Source organism: Oncorhynchus mykiss, chromosome 11 (assembly GCF_013265735.2).
Source record: "Oncorhynchus mykiss isolate Arlee chromosome 11, USDA_OmykA_1.1, whole genome shotgun sequence".
Classification (NCBI taxonomy): domain Eukaryota; kingdom Metazoa; phylum Chordata; class Actinopteri; order Salmoniformes; family Salmonidae; genus Oncorhynchus; species Oncorhynchus mykiss.
Window position 1 is genome coordinate 6,108,874 of NC_048575.1, and position 15,013 is coordinate 6,123,886.

The 15,013-nt window shown below is 46.9% G+C and overlaps 1 protein-coding gene across 1 annotated transcript; it reads right to left on the minus strand.

Moving 5' to 3' along the window:
- Positions 1-4,626: 4,626 nt before the first annotated feature.
- On the minus strand, positions 4,627-12,691 carry LOC110535187 (kelch repeat and BTB domain-containing protein 2-like). Its single transcript, XM_036934709.1, has 4 exons — positions 12,453-12,691; positions 9,213-9,378; positions 7,022-7,255; positions 4,627-6,177 (listed from the first exon to the last, which is right to left on the minus strand). Exons 1-4 carry the CDS (start codon positions 12,623-12,625, stop codon positions 4,849-4,851), a joined length of 1,902 nt encoding a protein of 633 aa, XP_036790604.1. The 5' UTR covers positions 12,626-12,691; the 3' UTR covers positions 4,627-4,848.
- Positions 12,692-15,013: the final 2,322 nt, after the last annotated feature.

Genomic DNA, 15,013 nt, shown 5'->3' on the forward strand with positions numbered 1-15,013 from the left:
TACATGCAACGCAGGACACGCTAGATAAACAAGTCATATCATCAACCATGTGTAGTTATAACTAGTGATTATGATTGATTTATATAAGATAAGTTTAATGCTTGCTGGCAACTTACCTTGGCTTCTACTGCATTCGCATAACAGGCAGTCTCCTCGTGGAGTGCAATGAGAGGCAGGTGGATCAGAGCGTTGGACTTTGTTAACCGTAAGGTTGCAAGATTGGTTACCCCGAGCTGACAAGGTGAAAATCTGTCTTTCTGCCCCTGAACAAGGCAGTTAACCCGCCGTTCCTAGGCCGTCATTGAACATAAGAATGTGTTCTTAACTGACTTGCCTAGTTAAATAAAAAAGGCATTTAAAAAATTACAAATAAATGTAAAAAAATTATAATACCGATTTCCGATTGTTATGAAAACTTGAACTCGGCCCTAATTAATCGGCCATTCAGTTTAATCGGTCAACCTCCTAATTAGAATCAGGTGCTCTAGATTAGGGTTTGAGCAAAAACCTGCAAGACCTGCCTGGGTGAATGTCAGTGTCAACACAATTATGGGAAGGGAAAAAAATAAGTTCAGACAGCAGGCATAACCGGTCTGTCTATAGGTTGTCCGACACCATCTCGATCAAACTAAACATTTTATATTAACATAAAACCAAATTCTGTTTTACCCACACACTTAACGTCGACTCAACAACACGCTCAGTAACTAATGCTGGTAAGGTATAAGGAATTGTAAGGAATTGTACTGTACTGTACTGTGCTGTGCTGTACTGTGAGTTGACTCGTATAAACAAATACATTGTGACAAATCAAGTGTACTGAAAATCAACAAAAACACATTCATTCCATAAATGTGAAAACAACGAGTAGTTTTGGTATGTTTTTTTTAATAAATTAAAACGGTCATTCAAAATACAGTGCCAAAGAAACATGATACAGCCAAACATGCTAGTAAGGTTTGTCATGAAGCACCTGTGCTCATGTTTTAAAGTTGAAACCAGAACGCAGCGACGTCCGCTCTGTCCCAACCACCCTCCATTTTGTTCCGTTTCCACTACGGCTAGTGGTTGCTGGGACAATTCCCATAGCAACAGCCCTGGGCCAGCCCTCTTTCCTTCTCAGACCCAATCAGCAGCAAGAGTCCTCAATATTTCACTCACAAGAAAATGTCAAATCAGATAACGGAGGGTGGATACCTATACACAATCACACTACAGTAATGTCTGATATTAAATACACTAATACAAAATAGAACCTGGTTATTTTCCCCCACACTAAAACAGTTTCTTTTTTTTAAGATATGAAAAATATATATTTTAGTATATTTATTTCAGCAGCTTGGAAATAATGCATGAGCCCAAAAATCTATAGTTGTTGATAGAGTGAAGCAGGTGGTGTGTTGATGATAGTACTGAGAGTGCGTGAAGCAGGTGGTGTGTTGAGAGTACTGAGAGAGAGAAGCAGGTGGTGTGTTGATGATAGTACTGAGAGAGTGAAGCAGGTTGTGTGTTGATAGTACAGAGAGTGAAGCAGGTGGTGTGTTGATGAGAGTACTGAGAGAGAGCGTGAAGCAGGTGGTGTGTTGATGATAGTACAGAGAGAGAGTGTGAAGCAGGTGGTGTGTTGATGAGAGTACTGAGAGTGTGAAGCAGGTGGTGTGTTGATGATAGTACTGAGAGAGTGAAGCAGGTGGTGTGTTGATGAGAGTACTGAGAGAGTGAAGCAGGTGGTGTGTTGATGAGAGTACTGAGAGAGTGAAGCAGGTGGTGTGTTGATGAGAGTACTGAGAGAGTGAAGGAGGTGGTGTGTTGATGAGAGTACTGAGAGAGTGAAGCAGGTGGTGTGTTGATGAGAGTGCTGAGAGAGTGAAGCAGGTGGTGTGTTGATGAGAGTACTGAGAGAGTGAAGCAGGTGGTGTGTTGATGAGAGTACTGAGAGAGTGAAGCAGGTGGTGTGTTGATGAGAGTACTGAGAGAGTGAAGCAGGTGGTGTGTTGATGAGAGTACTGAGAGAGTGAAGCAGGTGGTGTGTTGATGAGAGTACTGAGAGAGTGAAGCAGGTGGTGTGTTGATGAGAGTACTGAGAGAGTGAAGCAGGTGGTGTGTTGATGAGAGTACTGAGAGAGTGAAGCAGGTGGTGTGTTGATGAGAGTACTGAGAGAGTGAAGCAGGTGGTGTGTTGATGAGAGTACTGAGAGAGTGAAGCAGGTGGTGTGTTGATGAGAGTACTGAGAGAGTGAAGCAGGTGGTGTGTTGATGAGAGTACTGAGAGAGTGAAGCAGGTGGTGTGTTGATGAGAGTGCTGAGAGAGTTAAGCAGGTGGTGTGTTGATGAGAGTGCTGAGAGAGTGAAGCAGGTGGTGTGTTGATGAGAGTACTGAGAGAGTGAAGCAGGTGGTGTGTTGATGAGAGTACTGAGAGAGTGAAGCAGGTGGTGTGTTGATGAGAGTACTGAGAGAGTGAAGCAGGTGGTGTGTTGATGAGAGTACTGAGAGAGTGAAGCAGGTGGTGTGTTGATGAGAGTACTGAGAGAGTGAAGCAGGTGGTGTGTTGATGAGAGTGCTGAGAGAGTGAAGCAGGTGGTGTGTTGATGAGAGTGCTGAGAGAGTGAAGCAGGTGGTGTGTTGATGAGAGTGCTGAGAGAGTGAAGCAGGTGGTGTGTTGATGAGAGTACTGAGAGAGTGAAGCAGGTGGTGTGTTGATGAGAGTGCTGAGAGAGTGAAGCAGGTGGTGTGTTGATGAGAGTGCTGAGAGAGTGAAGCAGGTGGTGTGTTGATGAGTGCTGAGAGAGTGAAGCAGGTGGTGTGTTGATGAGAGTGCTGAGAGAGTGAAGCAGGTGGTGTGTTGATGAGAGTACTGAGAGAGTGAAGCAGGTGGTGTGTTGATGAGAGTACTGAGAGAGTGAAGCAGGTGGTGTGTTGATGAGTGCTGAGAGAGTGAAGCAGGTGGTGTGTTGATGAGAGTGCTGAGAGAGTGAAGCAGGTGGTGTGTTGATGAGAGTGCTGAGAGAGTGAAGCAGGTTGTGTGTTGATGAGAGTGCTGAGAGAGTGAAGCAGGTGGTGTGTTGATGAGAGTGCTGAGAGAGTGAAGCAGGTTGTGTGTTGATGAGAGTGCTGAGAGAGTGAAGCAGGTGGTGTGTTGATGAGAGTGCTGAGAGAGTGAAGCAGGTGGTGTGTTGATGAGAGTACTGAGAGAGTGAAGCAGGTGGTGTGTTGATGAGAGTACTGAGAGAGTGAAGCAGGTGGTGTGTTGATGAGAGTACTGAGAGAGTGAAGCAGGTGGTGTGTTGATGAGAGTACTGAGAGAGTGAAGCAGGTGGTGTGTTGATGAGTGCTGAGAGAGTGAAGCAGGTTGTGTGTTGATGAGAGTGCTGAGAGAGTGAAGCAGGTGGTGTGTTGATGAGAGTACTGAGAGAGTGAAGCAGGTGGTGTGTTGATGAGAGTACTGAGAGAGTGAAGCAGGTTGTGTGTTGATGAGAGTGCTGAGAGAGTGAAGCAGGTGGTGTGTTGATGAGAGTGCTGAGAGAGTGAAGCAGGTGGTGTGTTGATGAGAGTACTGAGAGAGTGAAGCAGGTGGTGTGTTGATGAGAGTGCTGAGAGAGTGAAGCAGGTGGTGTGTTGATGAGAGTGCTGAGAGAGTGAAGCAGGTGGTGTGTTGATGAGAGTACTGAGAGAGTGAAGCAGGTGGTGTGTTGATGAGAGTACTGAGAGAGTGAAGCAGGTGGTGTGTTGATGAGAGTGCTGAGAGATGTGTGTGGTTGCGAAGACCCGCATAAAAAATAAACAAAAAACAGAGAGCCGGCATAAATCCTCCTATCACTATGCCGAGACGGAGGTCAGCTAGTGTCGGCGCTGTTCTGTAAACTTCCAGCTGGCTGTGAGGAAGACCTGTGTCCAGAAAGATTGACTAAGCATCCACAATGGCTCCCTACAAAGGGCACTACTTTTGACCATAGCCCTATGGGCGAGCTCAACACGTGTACGGTTGCCCTATGGGCCCTGGTCAAAAGTAGTTCACTCTGTAGAGAATAGGGAGCCATTGTGGACGCACGACCTAGGAGACAGGCTAGAGGGGCGGTAAGTGTACCAGGGGAGAGACAGGTGCTTGTGTGGGTGTCTGGGACCGAGAGGTGAAGAGATGACCAGTGACAGGACCTGCAGTCACCACCCAGAACCCTCTCCCACACCTCCCCATTCCCACTGCGACACCTCAGACCTCTCCCCTGTCCCCTGGATGTTCCAATACCACGTGCATCCCAAAATGGCACCCTAATTCTATATAAAAGCCACTTATTTTGGCAAGAAGCCTATAGAGCTCTCATCAAAAAAGTAGTGTCCTACACACAGGGAATAGGGAGTCATTTGGGACACAAGGCAGGTGTCCCTGGGAAAGACACGTGGATTGAAATCAGTGTTGATAAAGAGAGATGGAGATCAGGGGGGGGGGGGTTTGGTACAGTTTCCATCATTATTCAAAGGAGACTGTCACCTGTAAGTGCATCATTACCACCACATATCAGTTGACTTGTGATAATAAAGTCAGAACTGGCAACAACAACAAAAAATGAAGTTCAAATCCTAGTATTTGGAGGGGAATCGTTTTTTTTTTCTTCTCGTTTCTCTCCTAGAATGTCTGACTGTTTAGTACGGTTTGTCTGTCAGCAACAGCCAGTCAAGCAGAACAGCCTTTAAATGCAGCAAGTCTAGGAATTGTCAGATGCCTCTGATCCAGATATCAACACACTTAGTGCCTCAGTACTGTGGTAATCTACTCCTCCAACCCCCCCCCCCCCCATCCACAAGCCTTCAGGGCCACCCCTCTAACACGGCCAGAGGTAAAAGGTCAAGAGTTATATGTGAGGGAGAGACACCATCTCCCCGTCCACCTGAAACTCCTCGGCCCCGTCGGGGGAGAACAGGTAGGTGGGCGGTTTCCATGGAGACTCCTCCAGACAGGATGGGTACAGCTTCCCCACGGAGCAGTGGAAGTCCTTCCCCAGGTCCCACAGTACCCGCTCAGACACGGGCTGCCTCAGGAACCAGCGGTCCAGCTCCAGGTCGTACTGGTAGATGGCGTACTTGGCGCGCTCGTTCATGTGAGTCTCGCGCATGAAGAGGCAGAGAGAACCCGGGAGGACCACAGCCCGCACGCACGGGTCCGAGTAACGCTTGGCAGGGACGTCGGCGGCCAGGCGCCACTCGTTCTTGCTGACGTCGTAGATCTCCACGGTGACGGAGGAGCCGTCGATGGTGCTGGTGGGCATGCGGACACCCGAGTTGCTGACCACGTGGAGCCCGCCGATATAGAAGACGAGGTCACCGAAGGCGGCGGCGGAGGCAAAGCAGCGACTGGTCTTCCTCGTGGCCATCTCTACCCAGGTGTCAGCGCGGGGGAAGTAGCAGTACATGAGGTCGTGGGTCATCACGTAGACACAGCCGCGTGTCGCTACGGACGTGGTCCAGTTCCAGGCGCACGGGAGAGGAGACGTCATGGCCCACTCGTCTTTCTCACAGTCGTAGCGTTCTACGGTGCGTTTATTCAGCTCCCCGCCCACGTTGTCCCCCCCGATGGCGTAGATGTAACCCTCGCAGTAGACCAGAGAGGGCTTGATGCGGGCACACGTCATGGGCGTCCTGGGCAACCAGGTGTTCTGCTGGGCGTCGAACCAGAAGAAGCTGTCCACCGATCGGAACACCGCCTGCATCTTGCTGCCACTCTTCCTGTGGTTGGCGATCGAGTTCTTCAGCGGGATCTGCCCGCCGGCGATGAACACATCGTTGTCGGGGGTGACGAGCGTTCCCACCTTCTGAAGGTCGCCGGGTGGGTTGCTGAGTTTGTAGACCTTCTCAGCCTGCGGGCTGTAACACACTGCCGTGTGGTTGGGGCCCGTCATGACCGGACCCATGTCAGCCGGCGACTCCGACGTAGCCTCCATGAAGATGAGCATCTCCTCCTTGGTCATCCCCAGGCGGGGTTTGAAGAACTTGGGCATGGACTTGTACAGGCCCTGCACTACAACAGACTTGTCATTAGGAGGTAGGCCCTGGAACCAGGCGCGCTGCGTCACCTCAGACAGAGCGTCGATGCGGATCTGACTGAGCACCGAGGAGAGGTACTGGGACCTGGCCTGCATGTTGTACTCCAGCCACAGCATGGCCGCCTCTCTCACCGTCTCCTCCTGAGAGAAGAAGAGGAGAGAATGTTTATCATCCCGAAGGCGGTAATTTGGGGGGTATTCCAGAAAGCAGGACTATAAAAGGGATCCTTTAGGATTTTGGCAATGAGACCCTTTATCTAGAGTTAGATGAACTCATACATACCATTTTGCATTTCAGAGCAGTTTGAAAGAAGTTGCTAACTAGCTCAATTGCTAACTGGCGTTAGCGCAATGACTGGAAGTCTCTGTATCTGCTAGCATTACGCTAGCATTACGCTAATGATTGTTAGTATTAGCACAATGACTGGAAGTCTCTGTATCTGCTAGCATTACGCTAATGATTGTTAGTATTAGCGCAATGACTGAAAGTCTCTGTATATGCTAGCATTACGCTAATGATTGTTAGTATTAGCGCAATGACTGAAAGTCTCTGTATATGCTAGCATTACGCTAATGATTGTTAGTATTAGCGCAATGACTGGAAGTCTCTGTATCTGCTAGCATTACGCTAATGATTGTTAGTATTGGCACACCAAACTACCTTTAGCTTTCTTCACACTGGACACAAAGACAAGTTCATCTGACTCTCGGGAACTAGATACAGGCCCTCATTGCCAGAATCTCAAAGTATTCCTTTAAGTTAGCTTATATATGTGGCTAACTCTTGGGTGTTGTTGTCAAGCCAATTATATATACACCATGCCAATTTCAAAATGTTGAAGTTTATTTCAAGACATTTTTAGACAGATAGCTGGCCAAGTCATTGATCCTGCTTGCTGGAACAGACCCACGCTTTACCGATGATAGTCTGTATAAAATACACATACAGACAAAGTATATATAAAAATAAAAAAAAACTAGCCACCTTCTCCACGTTGAGGTTGTCTGAGCTCAGTACGTCGACCAGCAGCTCGTGGGACAGCTGTAGGAAGGCCTCCTGACGGTAGACCACGGAGAACTTGTGTTCCACCATGCGCTTGGCGCTCTGCTTCAGCTCCACACAGGAGAACAGGTCCCCGATGCTCAGCATCCGGACACAGTTGTCTGCGTGGATCTTCTTCACCAGGTAGTCCCTGCACTGCAGTAGCACGTCCTCTACCTGTGTGTGTGTGTGGGGGGGGGGGGGTTAATACTAACCTTAGTTGAATGAGGTCACTGGATGAGAGCATTTGTTAAAAAATGATTTTTTTTTAAAATAAAATAAATATTAGAGATGAAAAACTACCAGGACACCAACATTGTGATTATGTTAGTAAGAATAAATCACAATCATTGACCATTATTCCTATACATAATCCTCATTCATTAATGCTCGGAGTCCACTGATCAGAAATCGGACAGTCAGTGATTAAGTCATGAGTAAGGTACTAGGGGCGTAAGGTACTAGGGGCGTAAGGTACTAGGGACCCAACGTTACATCAGTCCGTCATTCAAACGTTTCAGATACAAGTGCCTCGGTCTGCGGACCCCAAACCAATCCAAATGTGGCATGCGTCGGTCTGCGGACCCCAAACCAATCGGAATGTGGCATGCGTCGGTCAGAAAATCAATACAAATTATATGAGTCGCTGGTTCAGCGACTGGAGACTCATCTGGCTATACCTGCTGAACGGGGCTTATAAATAGATATTTCCGTGGATCATGTTCCCCATATTGTTGGAATAAAAAGGCTCAGTGTATATGATCACGTTTAAATATACAGGGTAAAGTTGATAACGTCATATTGGAGGACAACAAATCACTTGAGGCACACTGGTCAGAGCGAGAGGAGAAGATGACTCCAGAATTTAAAAAAATATTTTGCAGATGTGGGTGAAATCAAAGTGGTGTGAGAGACAGTTGAAGTCGGAAGTTTACATAGTTTATTTGGCTACGGATGTTTCACAATGCCTGACATTTAATCCTAGGTCAAATTCCCTGTTTAGGTCAGTTAGGATCACCACTTTATTTGAAAAAAGTGAAATGTCAGAATAATAGTAGAGAATGATTTATTAACTTTTTTTTTGCCACAACTTTGGAAGTATGCTTGGGGACATTGTCCATTTGGAAGACCCAAGATTTAACTTCCTGACTGATGTCTTGAGCTGTTGCTTCAATATATCAACATAATTTTCCTGCCTCATGATGCTATCTATATTGTGAAGTGCACCAGTTACTCCTGCAGCAAAGCACCCCCACAACATGATGCTGCCACCCCCGTGCTTCACGGTTGGGATGGTGGTCTTCAGCTTGCAAGTCTCCCCCTTTTTCCTCCAAACATAACGATGGTCATTATGACCAATATTGATGACCATATTTCTGTTTCATCGAACCAGAGGATATTTCTCCAAAAAGTACAATCTTTGTCCCCATGTGCAGTTGCAAACCGTAGTCTGGCTTTTTTAATGGCGGTTTTGGAGCAGTGGCTTCTTCCTTGCTGAGTGGCCTTTCAGGTTATGTCGATATAGGACTCGTTTTACTGTGGAAATAGATACTTTTGTATCCGTTTCCTGCAGCATCTTCACAAGGTCCTTTGCTGTTGTTCTGGGATTGATTTGCACTTTTCACACCAAAGTACGTTGGTGGTCCCATGGTGTTTATACTTGCGTACTATATACTTGCGACTTCTGACCCACTGGAATTGTGACAGTGAATTATAAGTGAAATAATCTGTCTGTAAACAATTATTGGAAAAATTACTTGTGTCATGCACAAAGTAGATGTCCTAACCGACTTGCCAAAACTATAGTTTGTTAACAAGACATTTGTGGAGTGGTTGAAAAACGAGTTTTAATGACTCCAACCTAAGTGTATGTAAACTTCCGACTTCAACTGTCTGTTCATTGGTCATGTCATAGCTCATTTGTAAACAAAATATGAACATACTTTTAGCAAACACTTAATCTGCAAAAATGTGTTAGTTTTTTTTGTTGTGGTTCTGAAAATCACCAAAACCCACTAAGATGCAACCCCCCCTAATCTGATAGTGGTAGTGGGGGGTAGATGCCTAGTCTCCTTCATGGCTCAGTCCAGGTTCCTACATAGTACACATACTAGAGTCATGTGACGTGTCCTACCTGGAGGAAACATGCCGTCTCATAGAGGGGCTCCACGGTGTTGTCGTTAACAGCCAGGTTGCCTGTATAGGCATATGTGATGATCATCTGCAGGGTGGCTGGGTTCACGTTCCTCAGGTGAACATGACTCTGTTTACTCTCAGACAGACCACTCATAAACATGGCCCTGAAGAGGAGAACAGGACAGAGTTACTCTCAGACAGACCAATAAGGCTCTGGTCAAAAGTAGTGCACAATGTAGGGAATAGAATGCTTTTTGTGCCGCTGCAGTAGACTGTCAATCCCAGCAGCCCCAGTTGAACTCTCTGTCAGACATGAGACTAAAACCAGTGACCAGACGACACCACAGCATGTTCTCTGGATGTGTCCTCTGCTCTGTGGCTCAATACCCCAGCCAGCCACAGCATCCTCCCCCCTTCCAACACCCACAGCCGTATCCTCTAGAAGCGTCCCCCCCCCTCCTAGCCGTATCCTCTAGAAGCGTCCCCCCCCCACCTAGCCGTATCCTCTAGAAGTGCCCCCCCCCACCTAGCCGTATCCTCTAGAAGTGTCCCCCCCCACACACACAGCCGTATCAAATCAAATGTATTTATATATCCCATCGTACATCAGCTGATATCTCAAAGTGCTGTACAGAAACCCAGCCTAAAACCCCAAACAGCAAGCAATGCAGGTGTAGAAGCACGGAAATGCAGGTGTATCCTCTAGAAGTGCCCCCCCCCCCCCCCCCACACAGCCGTATCCTCTAGAAGCCCCCCCCACAGCCGTAATCTCTAGAAGCCCCCCCCCCCACACAGCCGTATCCTCTAGAAGCCCCCCCCCACACAGCCGTATCCTCTAGAAGCGTCCCCCCACACCCCACACAGCCGTATCCTCTAGAAGCGCCCCCCCCCACCTAGCCGTATCCTCTAGAAGCGTCCCCCCCCACCCCACACAGCCGTATCCTCTAGAAGCGTCCCCCCCCACCCCACACAGCCGTATCGTCTAGAAGCGTCCCCCCCCCCCACCTAGCCGTATCCTCTAGAAGTGTCCCCCCCCCACACACACAGCCGTATCCAGAAGCATTCTCCTCCTACACTCTCCACTTCCTCATTCCCCAGCAGAGCAACTACACTCATTCATACCGTCTGTGTATCCATGCTCTGCCTGTCTCTCCCACTCGCTCTCAATTCTGCTATATCCCAAATGGCACCCTATTCCCTTCAAAGTGCACTACTTTAGCCCAGGGGTGGTTTGTCTACTGCTCACATGCTCTGGATATTACACAACGCTGCAGGCATCCCCCTGCCTGGCGCCCCCCTCCCCCAGCTCTGCGGGTCTCCTCCCCCAGCTCTGTGTGCGTGACAAGGCTTCCCTTTCCCTCTCTGAACCCTAGAGGGGAAATGCTTTGCATGTTGTCACCGCATAACGAGTGGCGTGTGTGGGAACCCGTGTAGAGCTTGGTCCAGGTTGCACCCTATTCCCTGTATAGTGCACTACTGTTGACCTGGGCCCATAGGGTGCCATTTGGGACACAGGAATAGGGGTTGCTGTTTACTAAGAAATATATAGAGGTGTGTGTGTGTGTTACGGTTTGTCCCCGAATGTCCTCACTCTAATTTATTTCACCTTTATTTAACCAGGTCGGCCAGTTGAGAACAAGTTCTCATTTACAAAACGGAGACCCGGCCAAGACTAAGCAAAGCAGATAAAGCGAAGCTCGCATCTCCCTTGGCATCAGTTATTGGTAATGCTCCCAAACAAATGATTTGAACCGGTGGTTCAGGAAGTATCCCTGGGTAGGCCAAGGGGCTTCGTTCAGAAACACAACATTAAGATGACTAAAGTGCTGCAAGTGGAGTCCCAAATGAAACCCTATTCCCTATATATATACAGTGGGGCAAAAAAGGATTTAGTCAGCCACCAATTGTGCAAGTTCTCCCACTTAAAAAGATGAGAGAGGCCTGTAATGTTCATCAAAGGTACACTTCAACTATGACAGACAAAATGAGGGAAAAAAATCCTGAAAATCACATTGTAGGATTTTTAATTAATTAATTTGCACGTTTGACCTCTGTCATTGCCAACAAAGGGTATATAACAAAGTATTGAGATAAACTTTTGTTATTGACCAAATACTTATTTTCCACCATAATTTGCAAATAAATTCATAAAAAAATCCTACAATGTGATTTTCTGGATTTTTTTTCTCATTTTGTCTGTCATAGTTGAAGTGTACCTATGATAAATTACAGGCCTCTCTCTCATCTTTTTAAGTGGGAGAACTTGCACAATTGGTGGCTGACTAAATACTTTTTTGCCCCACTGTATATAGTGTACTACTTTTTGACCAGAGACTTAATTGAGAAATAGGGTGCCATTTTGGACACAGTTCAGGAGTGACTTAATGAATGGTTTCCCCCAATAGGCCTGCTGCTGTACTGTACTACTGGTACGGAACGTTCTGCTAAAACAGAACAGGACAGTGAACTCACCTGAAATAGGAGCCGTATGAGACAATACAGTGGACTACGTAAGGGGCCCCATAGACCTGTCCTCGGGTCAAAAGTAGTGCACTACATAGGGAACATGGAGTGAACTCACCTGAAATAGGAGCCGTATGAGACAATACAGTGGACTACGTAAGGGGCCCCATAGACCTGTCGTTCTGGTCAAAAGTAGTGCACTACATAGGGAACATGGAGTGAACTCACCTGAAATAGGAGCCGTATGAGACAATACAGTGGACTACGTAAGGGGCCCCATAGACCTGTCGTTCTGGTCAAAAGTAGTGCACTACATAGGGAACATGGAGCGAACTCACCTGAAATAGGAGTCGTATGAGACAGTACAGTGGACTACGTAAGGGGCCCCATAGACCTGTCCTTGGGTCAGAAGTAGTGCACTACATAGGGAACATGGAGTGAACTCACCTGAAATAGGAGCTGTATGAGACAGTACAGTGGACTACGTAAGGGGCCCCATAGACCTGTCGTTCTGGTCAAAAGTAGTGCACTACATAGGGAACATGGAGTGAACTCACCTGAAATAGGAGCCATATGAGACAATACAGTGGACTACGTAAGGGGCCCCATAGACCTGTCCTCGGGTCAAAAGTAGTGCACTACATAGGGAACATGGAGTGAACTCACCTGAAATAGGAGCCGTATGAGACAGTACAGTGGACTACGTAAGGGGCCCCATAGACCTGTCCTCGGGTCAAAAGTAGTGCACTACCTAGGGAACATGGAGTGAACTCACCTGAAATAGGAGCTGCATGTGGCCAGGACCATCTTGTGACAGGGGAATTCGTTGCCTTCCACCAGCAGCACCACGTCAGTCAGTAACTTCTGTTCGTAAAACAGCTTGAGCTGCTCCAGCAGGGAGACGGCGTAGTCCCTGTTGACTGGCCTACGCTCATTGAGATCCGACATCGTTGCATCACATGAATCGTCCCCCCTCCCTCTCCCCCCCCCCAGTTTCAGTAGTTAAAGGCGGTAAAAGAACCGGGCTCCAAAACCAAACTGGAATGTTTTTTTTAAATTAAAATAAAACTACTTGAGGCCCAGAGAGACCTCGCTGCTCTGTGACATCAGATAGACAGAACAGACGTGTCCCAGGACCAGGTTAAAGTACTTCTGCAGCAAAACAACAACAAAAACAGCCAACTCCTCCTGTTTCCCCACTGATGGATGAGAGCAGGCAGGGAGACCAATCAGGTTGGTTTCCTCTCTCAGCAGGGAGACCAATCAGGTCGGTTTCCTCTCTCAGCAGGGAGACCAATCAGGTCGGTTTCCTCTCTCAGCAGGGAGACCAATCAGGTTGGTTCCTCTCTCTCAGCAGGGAGACCAATCAGGTTGGTTTCCTCTCTCAGCAGGGAGACCAATCAGGTTGGTTCCTCTCTCTCAGCAGGGAGACCAATCAGGTTGGTTTCCTCTCTCAGCAGGGAGACCAATCAGGTAGCATCCTCTCAACTGGGCTCTCTGTCTGTAGGGCGTTGTGGTGGTGTCTAGAACCTCCAGAGTAGACCTGTCAGTTCTGGTGGGTCAGTCTCGGCTGTGTTGTCACTCCTTGCTCTGTATAGCCCAGACAGACAGGTCTCTCCCAGGGCATACAGAGAGACAGACGGGCAGGCACAAGGGACTGGATGGAGGTAGTGGGGATGGTGACACTGCTACATCAGTTCTGGGCTGAAAACACAACAGAATCGGAATCAATCAAACCACTTTCCATCAATCAAGTCAGGTCCAGGATACAGAAACCCTTGTTGTTTATATAGTGCACTACTTTTGACACTGACTCATTCCAGAGATTTGGGTTTATTTTTTTAAACTATTTTCTAAATTGTAAAATAATAGTTAAGACATCAGAACTATGAAATAACCCATACGGAATAATGTAGTATCCAAAATAAAAAAAAGTAAAAAATAAAATCCATTTTATATTTGAGATTCTTCAAAGTAGCCACCCTTCGCCTTGATGACAGCGTTACACTCTTGGCATTCTCTCAACCAGCTTCATGAGTTAGTCACCTGGAATGCATTTCAATTAACAGGTGGGCCTTGTTAAAAGTTCATTTGTGGAATTTCTTTCCTTCTTAATGCTTTTGAGCCAATCAGTTGTGACCAGGGTGTTGGTAAACTGATTTACCACCCCAAGATATCCCTGCACAATGTGCATTTGCGCCCCTACTGGATGGAAACAAGTGTAATGGCTGTGCTCAATGCAATGGCATTTATAAATGTAGATCCTTTCAAACACCCCAAACAGGGAAACAAATGCCAATCAAAGGTGTTATTACGTGCTCCACTAAGGCAGTTATTTATCTTATGACTTGTCCTTGTGGTAAAAATTTTGTGGGTAAAACAACGCGCAAATTAAAAGTACGAGTCTCGGCACATCGTAGCACCATTAGGTGCCTAAACCCGACTTACCCAGTTGCTTCCCACTTCTTGCAAGAAAAATACTTGATTTCGTCTCTACGTTATATTGGCATCGAACGTGTCACCCTCCCGAGGAGAGGGGGTGACATCGACAATTTATTGTTAAAACGAGAGGCTGCCTGGATCTTTAATTTAAAGACCCGTGGTCCCTTCGGTCTTTAACGTAGACTTTGACATTCTTGTGATTGCGATTTTGCCATTATACATTTTTTTGTAGGCTTATGGAGCCAAATTGTATCTATGATCGTACACTATCCATTTATGGGGTTTTTTTGTACGGTATTTTAATATATGATAATTAACCAATGATATCAGGCCACACCCAGCCATGATTACAGACAACCTGTGTGTCTTTTAACACGATATAAATGAGTCATCCCGCAGTGTTTGCCACCCTGAAGAAGACAGCTTGTCTGTCCAAACGTTGGACATACATATTTTTTTGCATCTGAGCTCCTTGAGCGTTCGGCTCCCCTTTATTTTGTTCCCTGTTTGGGGTGTTTCACTCCGCTAGCCAGCACCTCGCCTAAAATAGGCGTTTCTTTCGCCTCTAGATTAATTTGAAGACACTAAAATATATTTTGATTTGTTTTAACACTTTTTTTTTTTTTGGTTACTACGTTATTCCTTATGCATTATTTAATAGTTTTGATGTCTTCATCAGAAAAACCCTTGAATGAGTAGGTGTCCAAAACTTTTGACTGTTTACTGTATATCTTACCACTCACGGCATTTTTCCCCCAGAGATAAGATACTCTCTCTCCCCCACCCTCAGCCTATCAGATCAGCCCACATCCCTTCTGCATGAGAAAAGTGCGCTGTCAACAATCTGGTCTACCCTTGCAGGTTACCTCCCACCATCCATCCTCCTATCCCTCC

Coding starts and splice junctions, on each gene's coding strand:
- LOC110535187 (XM_036934709.1), bottom strand. CDS start 12,625: ATGTCGGATCTCAATGAGCGTAGGCCAGTCAACAGGGACTACGCCGTC. Junction 9,379..12,452: donor ACATGCAGCTCCTATTTCAG/GTGAGTTCACTC, acceptor TCTCCTCTTCAG/GGCCATGTTTATGAGTGGTC. Junction 6,178..7,021: donor ACAACCTCAACGTGGAGAAG/GTGGCTAGTTTT, acceptor TTCTTCTCTCAG/GAGGAGACGGTGAGAGAGGC.